This window comes from Ciconia boyciana, chromosome 16 (assembly GCF_034638445.1).
Source record: "Ciconia boyciana chromosome 16, ASM3463844v1, whole genome shotgun sequence".
NCBI lineage: Eukaryota > Metazoa > Chordata > Aves > Ciconiiformes > Ciconiidae > Ciconia > Ciconia boyciana.
In genome coordinates, this window is record NC_132949.1 from 13,771,061 (window position 1) to 13,787,054 (window position 15,994).

General features: G+C 43.9%; 2 protein-coding genes across 2 annotated transcripts; both read left to right on the forward strand.

The window, feature by feature from the left end:
• The first annotated feature begins 1,575 nt into the window (after nucleotides 1-1,575).
• On the forward strand, nucleotides 1,576-5,283 carry LOC140660598 (myosin-3-like). Its single transcript, XM_072881586.1, has 4 exons — nucleotides 1,576-1,779; nucleotides 4,094-4,237; nucleotides 4,319-4,475; nucleotides 5,252-5,283. Exons 1-4 carry the CDS (start codon nucleotides 1,576-1,578, stop codon nucleotides 5,281-5,283), a joined length of 537 nt encoding a protein of 178 aa, XP_072737687.1.
• Nucleotides 5,284-5,376: 93 nt separating this feature from the next.
• Nucleotides 5,377-15,383, forward strand: LOC140660554 (myosin-3-like; the record flags this gene model as incomplete). The annotated part of the gene is given in 16 exon segments (XM_072881532.1): nucleotides 5,377-5,466; nucleotides 6,009-6,101; nucleotides 6,427-6,490; nucleotides 6,572-6,670; nucleotides 8,061-8,126; nucleotides 8,129-8,163; nucleotides 8,244-8,382; nucleotides 8,933-9,051; nucleotides 9,253-9,402; nucleotides 9,853-10,023; nucleotides 10,674-10,824; nucleotides 10,827-10,970; nucleotides 14,296-14,419; nucleotides 14,511-14,647; nucleotides 14,724-14,979; nucleotides 15,159-15,383. Coding segments are annotated over 13 exon segments (1,335 nt in total), but the record flags the coding sequence as incomplete, so codon positions are not given.
• Nucleotides 15,384-15,994: the final 611 nt, after the last annotated feature.

Below are 15,994 nucleotides of genomic sequence, written 5' to 3' on the forward strand. Positions count from 1 at the left end.
CTGTCCTAGGCAGCCAAAGCAGTATTTGAAGCTAAATTTCTGTAGCGTATTCAGGGTTTGGCATTCATGAAATGTCCATCCCTGGCTAGATTTGGGTGTTGTTCTTTCTGATTAGCTTTTATTTTGCCATGGTTTGTCACATCATACTTCAGTCACAGGCTCTCCTTCTGTCCTCCCTGACCCATGCAGTGATGGGAAGCCACAAGAATTGCCATAACTGATCCTACATGAATCCTCATCACCTTTTTCCCTTCCTGTGGCCTTGCCCTCCACCCCATGGGTACCTGCTTAGCATTCCCTTGCCACTGTGCAACTCTGCCCAGGCATCCTGTGAGCAGGAGCAGTGGGGCAGGTCCCTTCTGGACTATTATTTCTTTGACATAAAGGTGAGAGCAGGTATGAGTGAAGTGCCAGCCGTGGTCATAGCTGGCAGGAGAGCATGTTCCCAGTAGAGGAAATTCTCACAACAAAGAGTCTACAAACCACAGTTAGGTCCCCGAGTCACTAAAATTGGAAAAAAGAGTGGCTCCTTTCTTTACATACTGTATATGGCAGAAAATGAACATGAATTGGTGAGCAGGCAGGAGTGTCGATCCCTTCCTTCCAAGTATAGGGAAGGGGCCAAGCTAAGGGAAGGGGCCGAGCCTATAAAAGCTGTCAGGGAGAAAGCCCTTGTTGGTGGCTCCTGATCCCCTGGCTGTGCTTGTGGCCATGCTGTGACTGACCCGCAGAGGGGTGGAGAGCTCCTGCCACAGATGCTGTTCCCTGTGCTTGGAGCTTTGGAAGGCTGTAGCACTGCAGTGGGAAATCTGCTGTAGATTCCCCGCTGGGCCATTCCTTGGGTAGGGAAGGACTGGTATCTGCGGTTTACTTCGCTGGTCCTCAACTGGAGTGGTTGCTTGCAGTAAGTAAGTGAGAGGTATTGGGCTTTCAGAGAGGCTGTAGTTTTCTCTTTCAGAGATCAGAGATGTCAGCCTGTTCCTTCCTTCCTTCTGTCTGATTGTTAAGGTGAGAATTTAAGGCATGAAAAGTAATAGCTTGCCCAGACTGGCATGAGCTGGCTCTTCCCTTGTGCTCACTGTGGGCAGGTCCCTGTTCTTCCACCTGCAAGAGCTGCTCTAACGGGCCATGGTACATGTCCGTTCCTGCCTGCTATGGCTGCCCACCAGAGGACTAGGACAGGCTCCATGTTAAAAGGGAGTCAGGGAAATCATAAATGGGGAACTGGAAGAAAAACAGGATTCAGGGCTTCAGTCTTACTAATGACTACGTGAATCCTTCAGAGATCCCTCCCCTTTGCCACACTTCCTCACGGAGCCCTCCTGCTCCTTCGGGCATGGATCCCCTTTCCTTGGGGCCATGAAAGGTGGCAGCACTTCTTCGTTGCTTTTGTACATTCCAGCTTTGAAAGGCAAATATCTTCCTCAAGACCTTGCGGCTCACATCCAAGAGATGGGAAGGGTGCTCTTAGAGCAGCCAACCTGGGAGGGCTGGTGGAAGTTCAGCTCCACTGTGCTCGACTCTAAGGACAGCACAGGGGACCACCACAGCAGGGTCTATCTTTCAGCTTCAGCCATGAGCAGAGATGCTGGCTTGGAGGTTTTTGGTGAGGCTGCACTGTACCTGTGCAAATCAGAGAAGGAGAGAATAGAAGCCCAGAACCAGCCATTTGATGCCAAGACCTACTGCTTTGTGTCTGACCCCAAGGTGGAGTACACAAAAGGGAAGATCAAGGCTGCACAGGATGGGAAGATAACTGTTGAGACAGAGGACGGCAGAGTAAGTGCATTCCTCCTGGCACTCCTCCCTGCCCTGCTGAAGGCACTAGGATGTCTGCTAGGGAGGGCAAGGAACACAGAAAGCACTAGACTAGCTCAGGCAAGAAATCTGCCCTGCCCTGCCCTGCCCTGCCCTGCCCTGCCCTGCCCTCTGACTGGGGCCAGCACAGCCTCCAGAGGGAAGTATTGCTCTGGATGCTGGGATGAAGGTATCCGTTGGATAATTATTCTTGGTTTAGGCTTTAAAGATAAGGCAATGCTCTGAAACAGGTTGGGTTGTAGCCTTGCCAGTCTTAGCATTCCTCAACCACTGCTTTTAACCCTTTCTCATCTAACACTGTCACACCCACTGATAAATTCCTTCCTTTACTGGTAGCAGACCAGGCAGCTACTTTGAAAGTCCTCTTTGCATGTCAGTGCAAGTGGGTGCAAGCCTATCAGTGTCACTGTCTGCAAACAGTTTTCTAGAGGAGTTTTCAAGGTGCTAATCTTGCAAAAATGCTGAAATGTCTTAGCGGCTCCTGTCCTGATAACTTTTGTAAGAATAGCTGCCACAGCCCAAAGAACCACCTCAACCAACATCTTGGCAGTGGGTGCTACAAGATTTTTAAGAAAGCAAATAAAGAATAAAGCAGTCATCCATTGGTTCACTTCCAGCCTCCAGCAATCACAGGTATGTGACTGAGCAGGGGCTGCAGCAGGCTACAGTGTACAAGGACCTGCTTTCCTTGGGGCTGGCTTTTTTATATCCATTTGAGCTTTTTGCCTCTGTAGTGTCCTGTGGGAAAGATTTCCACAGTTTAAAATTGGAGTATAAAGTATTGAAGTGTAAAGTGCTTCCTTTTCTCTGCAATATGCAGCCTGGTAATTTCAGCTTATGTTTTCACAAGGAAAAAAAAGTGCATTATTTGTTGCTTCCTTGCTATGGCCATGGTTCTTTCTGCTATTCCTGATTTTGCAGACTTCAAAAGTGTCTCCTTTTCACCCCCAAATCCCAATCAAGTTATGCTCTCCTCATAGAAAAGCTGCTTCATACCTGTGACCATCTTTGTTTCTCGTCTCTGGATCATTTCTAGTACAACTATATCCTTTCTAAGAGGGGTGATCAGTAATGAAGGTGTGAATGAACTGATGGACACATCCTACATAACACTCTCTTCTCCCTTTCTTTTCTAATGTTTCCTAATATTTTAGAGCTTCCTGCCTTCTTCTGAGCACTGAACTAACATTATGTTAGAAACTTCTATAGTGACTCCCAGATATGTCCTGTGAGTAGTAGTTAATGCACGATCTCTTGTTCTATACGGAGACTTTCCGTGAATCCTAATTGCTCAAGTGTTTGAATGCTTTAGAAAGGTATTTAGGGACATGTATCACAAAGTTGCTTTTGAAAACTGTGCCTGTAATTCTTGCTTTCTCAAAAGAAGCCCAAGATCATTCCACTAGTCAGGACCTGAGCTTGGAAATGGTGTTCAATCTTTCTGAACCAAATATGATTGCAGTAACACTATTTCCTCCTTGGATTGGACTAGTCAGCTTGGACCAGTCTATAGAAGCAGCAATTACAGCATAAAAGCAATGGATAAAAGCAATGGGAAAAGCCATCTGGAGAAACAACAGGATTTTCAAGCTCTTTCATGGTTCAGTGTGGCCAAGATAAGCTGCTGTCATCTGTGTACATCTGCTTTCCTGTGCATCTGCCCCCCCCCCCCCCCCCCAACATATCCACAGGCTCTGGCTGTGTGACAGGATGGTCACCCACAATATGAGCCAGTAGACGGTGCTATTTGGTAGGGCTAGAGCCTCTGCTTAATTGGGAATGGCAACAGGCAGGACTGGAACAAATCTGTTCCAGGGAAGGATTTGGTATTGATGAATCTTGTGCTGTTAGTGTCCTGTCTCTCCGGCACTGTGCAGTGTGAATCTTGGAGGCTGAAAGGTAGACTGGCCAGCAGTTGTGCCCCTGGCTATTACAGCCATGAGCAGCCATGAGCAGAACCTGGAGATCATAAGCAGCAATAATGTGTAGAAAGATCTGGTCCAGCACAAATCCTGTCTGTGTGGTTGTAGCAATTCCAGGACAGTAAATTTACATCCTGTAAATTTGCCAGTGTTGTAGAGTTCCCAGCTAGGAGCAGTGTCTGCCCTGTAATAGCCGTATCTTGTTTTGCACAGTTAAACAGAAAGAAAAATCTGAATTAGAGCAGCCTTACAGATGTCGTTACTTCTCTATGTTTGTGTCTCTGTGTGTACACATGGAAGGAGCATCAAGAGTTGCTGAATTGAGATTAACTCTTTCTTTCTGAATTATATAGATGGTTGCTGTCAAACCTGATGATATATATGCCATGAACCCACCTAAGTTTGACAGAATTGAGGATGTGGCAATGTTGACCCACCTGCATGGACCTGCCATCCTCTACAACCTCAAGGACTGCTACAGCTCCTGGATGATCTATGTAAGTTTTCTCTCATGGCAAAGGAGAAAATCCAGCTGCCAGGAGATGGACTTCAGTGACTCTTCTGGTATTTTCCTGCAGACCTACTCGGGTCTCTTCTGCGTCACTGTCAACCCCTACAAGTGGCTGCCGGTGTACAACCCGGAGGTGGTGTTGGCCTACGGAGGCAAGAAGTGCCAGGAGGGCCCTCCACACATCTTCTCCATCTCTGACAATGCCTATCAGTTCATGCTGACTGGTGAGCTTTTCTGTTTTGACCAGACTCATAGAAAAAAACTATGTCAGAAACACTACTTCTGCCAAATGCCATTCCTTATCTGCCATGGGCTCAGTTGCCTTTGCCATTTCTCACAGTGTGCTACCCCAATTCATTGTTCTGTGTCATGTTGCAGATTATCTGCTTGGGCTCCCAACTATTGCACTGTGGAATTAGATGTGCCTATTTTATCTCTAGGTGATGCTAAACGAGCTCCAGACAGTTTTCCCTGTCTCCTGAAATAGTTTTTTTATTTTTGAAGTGCTGTGCTGTTGTACTGCACATTATCCGTATTTCTGGTCTAAGTACTAAGCTAAGCACCATAACAGGAACAACTGCAAAGGACAGTTGCAGTTGGATAGGTCACGCTATCTGGGAAGTCCCTAGTCAGCACACCAGCACGTGGCTTCAAGCAACAGCAGGTAGGTTCAGAACAGAGCTGGAAGAAGTATTTTCACCAAAATACATGGTTTTAGTTTGAATCAAGTCCTGTCCCATATTAAATAGTAATAAAGGTAAAGAATGGTAAAGACAGAAGCAAAGAGGAGAGTGCAGGATGGAGCAGCGGTGGAGGAGAGAAGACAAAAAGTGTAGTACAGGGAGGGGAAGAGAGGAGGAGAAAAAGACCATGCATCTTTCAGTTTTGCTTAAAGAGGTTTTGTTTCTTTCCCTTCAATGGGCACTAGGTCACGAATTACCTGAGAACCAGCACTTTTCTCTACAGCTTCTCTGACTGCAGTTATTTTTCCCTTTGACAGATCGTGAAAATCAGTCTATCCTAATCACATAAGTACATCTGTCACTTTGAACTTTGTCTCCAACAAAAAGTGGGTAGATAATTCTTCGCTGTCTGCTTTCTTTTGACAGCGGAGAATCCTGTGCATGGAAGACTGTGAACACGACGCGTGTCATTCAGTACTTTGCAACAATTGCAGCGAGTGGGGACCTAGCCAAGAAGGAGTCCTGGATAAAGGTGTGAGGAAGAAAGGCTTGGCAGAGGGGCTGTTTGGGATGTTATCAGTTTGTGGTTGTGGACAGCACTGGTGACAAACATTTGCCTCAAAATATGAAATATCTTTTATTAGCTTCAGCCACTCTCTCAAAAGGCAGTAAGACCAGGGGCTGATATGCAGTTAGGACCACCACAAATACAAGCCACCAGAGCTGCCACTGTCACTGCCCAGATGTAGCTTTACGGAGACTGAAACCAGGTCTGAGGGACTGGTGTCCAGGAAGAATCAGGAGTTCCAGTTTCTTCACACAGACCAGTCTGTCCCTGGCTGAGAGGTGACAGCTCTGACCATGGGAGAAATTCTGAATAAGAGAAAAATGAATTATTTACCATTTATACACAGTGCTATTTCTTGGTGCTGTAGTCGAGAAGATGCTGTAGTAACGCTGTACAGCTGAAATGAAGGGCACATGGTTGCACATGTAATCAGGCGAGCCACAATATAGTCCCTTTTTCCTCATAACCCATGGTGTTTTACAATAATTATTCAAATATTCTCGCAGGGTATGCTGGAGGATCAAATCATCAGCACTGACCCGCTGCTGGAGGCCTTCAGGAATGCCAAGACTGTGAGAAATGACAACTCCTCGCTCTTTGTGAGTCGTTGTGTTTCTCTCTACCCTCCTGCATTTCTAATCCTGTTTGCCTGCTTGTTACTTGCAACTGGAAGCCACTGGGCTGGGAGAATTGTTCTTGCTGACAAATTTCTTGGTTGTTTGTCAGATGCTGATGTGTTTACAGCTGTTTCATGCTCATAGCTGCTTGGACTGCAACAAACTGTTCCCCTATATCTATCTTTGAATATCTAAGATAATTCAGACTGATTTGGAGATGCTGTCACTGAGATTCAAGTGAGAAAAACACTCTGACATGTTACCCTGAGAATGCTGCACTGACCACTACCTTTTGTCTCCTTGCCAGGGTAAATTCATTTGTATTCATTTTGGTACATCTGTAAAACTGGCCTCTGGTGACATCGAGACCTGTGAGTAAATGAGGTGGGCTTACTGCTTTACTATAAAGTGAAGAAGAGCTTGAAAAATTTATATGTGCATACATCTTACAGACTTGCTGGAAGAGTCAAGAGTCACCTTCCAGCTGAAAGCTGAGAGAAGCTACCACATCTTCTACCAGATCCTTTCCAATAAGAAGCCTGAACTGCTTGGTAAGGACAGCCATCACCTGGTGACATTTACAGTAAAAACAATATGGGAAACTTTTCCCTAAATATGCCAGCTCAGTGATGAAGGGTCCAGTGGCACCTGCTGGCCTAGCACCATGCAAAACAAGCACCCAGCTTCCCCTTTCAGCAGGTGCCTCAGGCTGTGCAAAGCACTGAAGCTTTGATCGTGTGCTTATTTATGTCATCCGCATTCCAGCACTGATGATGACTGGGTTACCGAAACTGTACACAGCACTTTTATCTCTGAATAATATTGTTGCACTAGGGGTTACTCCACCTCCAATTTATCTTCCCTGGGTAAGTTCTAATGCAAACTGTGTGCAGGTGAGGTGTGGGGGTGGATAATTTACTCTGCTTTACACCTTGCTGTTCTTGCTGGTGTGGAAAGTCCAATTTATATGGGCCAGATCCTGTGAATAATCTTCAATGGAAAGGTGAGAAATTCCCTGGATGCAGGATAGCCAGATATCCTGACCTACAAACCACCTATCTGAGCTCTTCATCAAGTGGGCAAAAGTTCTTCCCTGTTTCCAGTATATGCTCTCCAGCCCTTTTCCCCCTTCCCACTGCCATGGCGTACCCTACCCATGCCCCACATCTGTCCCAGACCCTTTTGCCAGACACTCAACTACTGCACTCATCCTCACTCCACTCTGCCCATCCCTCCCAACTATCCACAGAACATTTTCCAAGGTGGAGCTCCTACCCCATCCTCCCACTATGTGCCCTCCCGACGTTTACCGCCTCCCTCTTCCCTTCCCAGAGAGACTGCTGTGTGCCAGGGGACTGCATGTCCGTAGAAGGATACAGACAGATTTATCTTCAGTGTATGGAGGGCTTCCTGTCCTGCACAACCCTGCTGCACATCTGCACACCTTCACTTTTGCTCTTACTCTGCCATAGGATTCAAGACTGAAAATGAATTGTGAATTTTGGCCTCAATTAGATGGAGATAAACACACATGTTTGTATTACTTATGTATGTGCACCAGCACACAACCCCAGTGGGTGCAAGGGGCATTCAGGATAGATTAGTATATGTCATGTAAGAGGATAAGCACGTAGGAGTCTTACCTAAAAGTATCTTTCTTAGAAGCTGTTTCTTTGGATGGCCCTTGTTCCTTGTCTGACAGTGCTGAATGTTCAGCTCCCAGTTCACAGCATATAAAACTGGTAGGACTTGAGAACCTGCCCAGGACTTTTTGCTCATCCAGTGGAAGGCAAATGAATGGCTTTACTCTGTCTTTCTTGTGTCTTAATAGAAAACCAACAGTTTGGGGATGCAGAAGGAAAAAGAGCCTGTGAAACCTTGCTGAGCCGTTCCATTTTCACTGCCAGGATCTGGCTCTCAGTCCTTCGTTTTGCCTTTCAGAGATGCTCCTCATCACAACCAACCCATATGACTACCCCTTCATCAGCCAAGGGGAGATTTCTGGGCCAGCATTGATGACCAGGAGGAGCTTGTTGCCACAGATGTGAGTACATTTAGCAAGGAGAGACAATATCACTTTTACCATCACCACCATTATAATCAGCTGATCTATCTGGTATGCAGGCAGCCACTGACGTTTTGGGCTTCAGCCCCGATGAGAGAATGGGGATTTACAAACTGACAGGGGCAATCCTGCACTACGGGAACATGAAGTTCAAGCAGAAACCACGTGAGGAGCAGGCAGAGCCGGATGGCACGGAAGGTAATACCTTCATGGCTTGGAGAGATGTATTTCCAACTGTTTTCATACCATTTTTCACTAGAAATCCAAGGAGTCTTCCAGGAAAGGAGAAGTTGTTCCTTGACGGACATAAAAAGGAGGTTCAACCTTCACTTTACCACCTCCTGCAGAGTCACTTTCTGCATCCACTTTATTCCTGATGGCTCTGCTGAAGGACCTTGTGCCTGGGACATGTTACTGTAGTGTTCACCAGTTTCTGGTAACACATCCAGACTCGTTCTGCTTGGGTGACATTATGGAGAGGTGTCTCAAAGGGAAAAACACTCTGTTGTCCCATCACCAATGCACTCACTGGTTTTGCCACACCTGTTGGGGATGCTGTAGGCACTCAATCATGAGGGCCAGCCCTACAAGGCTGTTTGGAAAAGTAAATAAGAATGTTGGTCAAGCTTTGTGGATAGGGTAAAGCCAACCAGTTTGCCAGGTTTCAGAGTGAGCTCTGGCTGGCTCCAATGCATTCTGTCTGTCCCAGCTAAGAAGAAAGTCTTTCAGCTTTTGTTTTGTTTTACAGAGGCTGACGAAGCAGCGTACCTGATGGGCCTGAACTCAGCAGACTTGCTGAAAGCTTTGTGCTATCCCCGGGTGAAAGTGGGAGATGAATATGTCATGAAGGGCCAAACAGTGGATCAGGTGAGTGTCAGGGAGAAGGAGGGACCGTCGTCTCCCTAAGGGACAGGAGTGGGTGCAGGTCACAGCTGAGGATGGTCAGGACCATTAAGGCTATTAGTGCACTTTGTGGGCTGACAGTATCTGTGCATGGTGGAGGGGCATTTTATTCTGGTGATGCGCTAGCAGTGCCCTGACACAGCTGTGCGAACCATCTCCCTGCAGCTGCACCAGGCAGTGAATGCCATTTCCAAGTCAGCCTATGAAAAACTCTTCTTGTGGACGGTGATGCACATCAACCAACAACTGGATACTAAGCTGCCAAGACAGGACTTTATTGGGGTCCTAGACATTGCTGGCTTTGAGATTTTTGAGGTTTGGTTTTACATAGTACTCTCAGACTTCTGGCTGTCTTTAAATGCTTTTTTCCTGTTGTTTGACTTTCCTCCTGCTCACCCCAATGCGGCCCTCAAGAACAGGACAAATCTCTCTGAAGCTGCTTCTGCCTCTGTAGATCCATCACCCACTTTGTAAGAGAAAAGAAACAGCAGAAGCATAGCCATGAAGCTGCTGTCTCCCTCCCCACAGAATCTATAGTTAGTGACATTAGGATCACCTAAAAACATCACCAATGCAGGCTACATCAACCGTGTGCTGCACAGTACAACTTTTCTGTATGTATCTTTATGTATCACCCATGATATATCTTTTACGCTATTATTAAAACCCTTCAGGGATAGTCTGGCTGACCTTGCCTTGACATCTCTATGAAATAAATTGATTTGAGTCAGTTTAACAATATTACCACATTTACACAAATATTAGTCCAACAGCTTTGAGCAGCTGTGCATCAACTTCACCAATGAGAAACTGCAACAGTTCTTCAACCACCACATGTTCGTGCTGGAGTAGGAGGAGTACAAGAAGGAAGGAATTGAATGGACATTCATTGACTTTGGGATGGACCTGGCTGCTTGCATTGAGCTTATAGAAAAGGTGAGTTTCTTATGCAGCTTGTGCAATCACACAAATCAGATCCAGAAGGGGTTCTCGAGAGTGTTTGTACTGAGTGCCTTCAGTACACTCTGTGAAGCTTCCAGGTCTCCTGACCTCCTCCCTTCCTTTAGACATAACCCTTGTCATTAATTATTCACTGACTGGAAATGTATTCTGCCTTCTAAAAAGGCATTGCTTTTATTTCTCTGTTCTGTCTTTGTTTCTTCCACATCACTATAAATTGTCATTTCATTGTCATATTTACCCCAGTTGTCTTCTGTCTTTGCATATTGGTTCCTCCTCAGGTGTTCCTCTCAGTTAAATTCAAATGTTAGAAAGCCTCATGTCTGCTTGCTTTTTGCTCCTTCTGGATAAGGAGAAGTCACTACTGTATTCCAAGAAGTTACTGCACAGTTTTTGCTTGGCTTTCTTTGTTTTCCAGCCAATGTCTGGGTAGTTCAAAATCCTATTTATGAAAATCTGATGCTTTTGAATATCTTGCCAGCTGTTCACAAAAAATCTTGCTTACCTGCTCCTCCCAAGCTAGTTCTCAATAAAATACCTCCAGTACTTTAATTTTAGCATTTATTTCACCCCATATTATTATAGCTTGAATTCATCTTATTTGAAAACACCTTTTTTCTATTCAGCCTATGGATATATTCTCCATCCTGGAAGAGGAGTGCATGTTCCCCAGGGCAACTGACACCTCTTTCAAGAACAAGCTCTATGACCAGCATCTGGGCAAGTCCAGCAACTTCAAGAAGCCCAAGCCTGCCAAAGGCAAGGCTGAGGCCCACTTCTTCCTGGTACAGTGGACTACAACGTCTCTGGCTGGCTTGAGAAGAACAAAGACCCCCTGAATGAAATTGTTGTGGGGCTGTATCAGAAATCATCTATGAAAATTTTATACAATCTTTATGCCACCTTTGCTTCCATAGATGAAGGTAAGATCAGAGGATTATGTCTCCTGTCTGGTGTTTCCAACTGTAGCTATCACCTGACTTGAATCAGTGTTGAGTCAGTATTCGCGCTCTATGTATTAGATGCACAATTATAATGCTGTCAAAGGGATCTACAGCAGTACCTCAGTTGGACTGTCATCTAATTTTCCAGCTGAAGGTGGTGGTATTAACAAGAAAGGAACCAAGAAAAAGGGCTCTTCCTTCCAAACTGTCTCTGTACTCTTTCAGGTACGTGTGTTCTCTGGCACAGCATGGGCCAGCTGCAGAAAATGCCAAGAAGGCTGTCCTGTCAGACCTGTCTGCGCTTGTTCACCATTCCCACTTTCTCTGTTGCCATATGATACTGTGGAAAGTTACCTTTGGGATCTGGTAAAGGTTGATCTGAATTGTCTTTGCAGATGAGGTTCAATAGGACCTGGTGGAGAAGGGAAGTCGTGTGCTTTGATCAGGTTGCACAGTTTCAAGACAGCCCAAAGGCTGGCTTGGCTTTGACCTTTGGTGCTAACAGCATCCTTCCCATATTTGGCTGTAACTGGCTTCTTCCAGGATGTGTCTCTCTGAGTACAGGGCGTTGTGTGGCAACCAGTACCTTGCAGTCAGTGTGGGCAACACAAATGATGTGTTGCAGCCCCTCAATTCTGCTGTGACACATCTATATCCTGGGGCCAGGAACAGGCTCAGCCCTTCCTGGCAGGATGAGGAGTGCAGCATCCACCTGGCTGTGACGTGGGCCATACTCAGAGTATGTCATTATGGCATAAGATGATTAAGGAAATGCAATGCCAACAAAAACTATCCTGCAGAGCAGATGACTTCTGATGTCATAGACAAACATTGATTTTGTGGCTCAATTCTCTTTTAAATATACATAACTAATATATCTAAATAATAAAAACAAATCAACCCATTCATTCATTTGATCAACAGTTCATTTGATCAAGAAAGACCGCTATTGGTATCCCAGAATATCGTTCATTTCTTTCTATCCTTGTCCTGTTTAATAGTGCTTATGATTAGCTTCTAACCACTAAGGACACATTTTCATTTTAAGACAGGAGGAAAGTTTATCAATTGTATCCACTGTTAGTAGCTATTTATTTTGCTGATGCCTATACAGAATTGTACAATATTCACTAGAAGAGTAAGGAAAAACTTCTGAATTTTTATTTTTCATCAGAGTCAAATTATATTGAGAATATTTGCATTATTTCTTGAAGTAATATAGAGATTGCAAATAATCTCTTTTGTACAGGAAAATCTAAATAAGCTGATGTCCAACTTGCAAACAACTCATCTTCATTTTGTGCGTTGTATCATTCCCAGTGAAACAAAGACCCCAGGTAATTCATAAAACATAGATTAGAAATTGGCAGAAAGACCAATTGACCAATGCTAGAAAAATCAGTATATTCCCATGTTGCTCTGTCATAGGCCTGATGGATCACAAGCTTGTTCTGCACCAGCTGAGATGTAACAGTGTTCTGGAAGGCATTCAAATCTGCAGGAAAGGATTTCCTAACAAGATATTATATGGGGATTTTAAACAGAGGTCTGTAATAACATTCTTGTGTTTGCATCGAACCCAGTTCATTTGAGAGAAGAGTCTTGCTAAATAAGTTGATACAGTTCTTAGGAAAAGACTATTTTAATATTTAACAACTATGGAAAGCATGAAGACATACCTAATAGCAGGGTCTGTGTGGGCAATGCCCACCCAAATGCCTTCCTGAAGACTGTATGCCAAAACCTATTTTCACCTCATTCATGTTCATCTGAATGTTTGGGTATACTTTGCTTAAATTCTCAAATTTGACACAAGCATGTTTCACCAAAAATATGGAGCGTGGTCTATACCACATCCTTTATTTAACCACAATCTAGTAGAAGTTTGAAGAATGTTGTTTAAATAATTCTAACTAGAATGGTTTTACTGAAAGGAAATTGTGTTAAACCTGATACCCCTCTTTTGATGAAATAACAAGCTTGACTGGCAAATGTAGCTACATTAACAAAACAGACTTCAGCAGGACATCTAAATTAGTTCCACATGTCACTCTCATTTTGTACAGGGCTAACATTTCTACATGCTAACATTTCTATAGCACCTTAGCTACATTAATTTATAGATTAAAAAAACCCCCAACCAACCAAACAATTTTAACTCAGGAAGTGCCATGCAAATAAGACATTTCTAAAAGGTTGCTAAATTTAGGGCAACCCAGCTGGGGTCATCTGCTTGTTGTATTTGAACAAAGGCAAATGTAGGGTCAGATCTCTAAGAACAAAGAAAGTACATCATGCTTACAGCACTGAAGAGGGTATCCTGGAGAGCAGGGACATTGAAAAGGGTAGAAGTGGCATTTTGGGCACTAACTGAAGAAGGCTTCCTAAGGCAGTGATGTGGGTGGGCAGATTTGTGTATGGGTAAACAGAGGCATACTGAAAAGAATAGGGGGTGGAATAATCTCTCAGTGTAGGATTAGGAAGTCCATTGCTAGATACTATGTCTAATTCTGGTTTACATACTTCAGGAGGAATGTGAGAAACTGGATATGGTTCAGAAAAGAGCTACAGGATAAATGTGAACTCAAGTGCAGTGAGAGATTTTAATCAAACTATTTAACTCATGAAACTGTATGTTAACGGGTGATTTGTTTGTGGTGTAGAGAACCTACAGGTGTAAAGATTTCTGAATACACAGGAAACTGTAATCTAAAAGACAGACTCAAATCAAGAGTCCAAGGGTGGGACCTGAAAAAGGATGTTGTCAAGGTAGAAGTGAAGTATACCTTTCCTACAGTGAGGGTGAATAGCTTACCTGGGACACTCAAGGTTTGACGGCTTCAAATAAGATTGAAATTTCTTTTTTTAAAAAATATTTACTAGATTAATCACAAGATGGGGGCTGGATGAACAAGGCACTGAGAGGACTGTGTGCCTGTGTTATACAGGAGACCAGATTAGATAATTGCAGCAGTCTCCCTGTTTTTAAAATCCATTAATTTTTTGAATTTACAGCTAGCCCAGTGAGCTGGCTTCCTAGATTAGTGTAAATGACTGTGACACAGATGAGCAGAGTCTGTCAGGTCCAGAGATCAGACCGTCCATGCCCTCAGTCTCAGTGAGGGCTGTAACACATGCAGGGAACCTACTGAACTGACTTGCTTCTTACTGGTTTGCTATTTAAGGTGGGAGCTGTGAGTCAGACTCAGCCTTCCTCTGTATCTTCAAAGTGACAGCTGTTCTTGTAGCATCCTGTGCACTAAAATGATACCGACAGTTAAGCTTTTTTCCTTTATTTTGTCAGATACCGCCTTCTGAATGCTGGTGTCATTCCAGAAGGGCAGTTTATTGATAGCAAGAAGGCGTGTGAAAAGTTGCTGTCTTCCATTGAGATAGATCATACTCAGTACAAATTTGGACACACTAAGGTAAACATTTAATTTTTCCACACACTGAGAAGTCATTCATTGCATTAAAATAGAAGCCCAGCAATGACTGATTTCTGTTCTTTGATTGCAGGTGTTCTTCACGGCAGGTTTGCTAGGTGTCCTGGAAGAGATGCGAGATGATTGCTTAGGACAACTGATCATGCAGACACAGGCTTTATGCAGGGGATACCTCAGGAGTCTTGAATTGAAAAGAATGTTAGGGCGAAGGTGTGTGTGTTCTGCAAGGTCTGGTTTCTCAAAGATATGCTTTTTTCACAGTACTGATGAATTGGTTTGATTTCAGAGTGTCCATCTTCTGCATCCAGTACAAAACCCGAGCATTCATGAATGTCAAGCACTGGCCCTGGAAGAAGTTGTACTTCAAGATAAAACCCCTCTTAGAAAGTGTGGAAAATGAGAAAGAAATGGCCACGATGAAGGAATAGTTTGAGAGAACGAAAGAAGAACTGTCTAAATCAGAAACCAAGAGGAAAGAACTGGAAGAAAAAATGGTGACTCTGGTGCAAGAGAAAAAGGACCTGCAGCTGCAAGTACAGACTGTACGTAATTTAAAACCATTTTTGGCTCTTCAGATTACATCAGGTTTGTCTGAGTGTTCAGGAAAGGTCTGAATGGAAATTCTGTTATTTCATGTTCCATTGCATAATGAGCAGGTGATTTCTGCAAGTGTCAGTTCCAATGTATGACAATGAAACACATTTCTGTTTTATGTAAAAAGGAAAATGAAAATTTGGCTGATGCTGAAGAAGGATGTGACCAGCTGATCAAAGCAAAATTCCAGCTGGAAGCAAGAATAAAGGAGGTAATGGAAAAACTAGAGGATGAAGGGGAAATAAATGCTGATCTGGCAGCCAGAAAGAGGAAACTGGAGGATGAATGCTCGGAGCTGAAGAAAGATATTGATGACCTTGAGTTGACATTGGCCAAGGCTGAAAAGGAAAAGCATGCCACAAAAACCAAGGTACTTTTTATTTCTACTATTTGCATGTTTAATAATAGTTGCTCTGTCTATATATAGGATGTAAAGGTGCAGTCAACTTGAACAGTAACACGATGTTGTATGAGGAAATCTATGGGCCTGGTGTTAAATTTGATCACCTCTATTGTACAGGAAAACCAACCCATAAGCATACAAAAATGCATTCAAATGAAAATTCAGAATTGCTTTGTGACTTAGAAGGGTTGATAGATAAGCAGAGAGATTGTATAGTTTGACCATATAATGCAACTAATTAAGTCTCTTTGGTAGTCTAGCAACAAGTTTATTGCCTTTGTGTGATCACTAGCCTATATAAAAGCCAAAATTATTAGTGACCTTCAAGTATTTTGCCTTACAGTAGGTTAAAAATCTAACTGAAGAAATGACAGGTTTGGATGAGACTATTGTGAGGTTAGACAAGGAGAAGGCAGCCCTGCAAGAAGCCCATCAGCAGGCACTGGATGACCTGCAAATTGAGGAAGACAAAGTTAATACCCTCACCAAAGCCAGGATCAAGCTGGAGCAACAAATGAACCATGTGAGCATGTTCAACACAAAGAGAAGGGGCAGATTCT

Excerpts from the sequence above, each read along its gene's own strand:
- LOC140660598 (XM_072881586.1), top strand. The coding sequence starts at position 1,576 with ATGAGCAGAGATGCTGGCTTGGAGGTTTTTGGTGAGGCTGCACTGTAC. Across the intron at positions 1,780-4,093 it reads TTGAGACAGAGGACGGCAGA|ATGGTTGCTGTCAAACCTGA; the intron begins GTAAGTGCATTC and ends TGAATTATATAG. Across the intron at positions 4,476-5,251 it reads CTATCAGTTCATGCTGACTG|ATCGTGAAAATCAGTCTATC; the intron begins GTGAGCTTTTCT and ends TCCCTTTGACAG.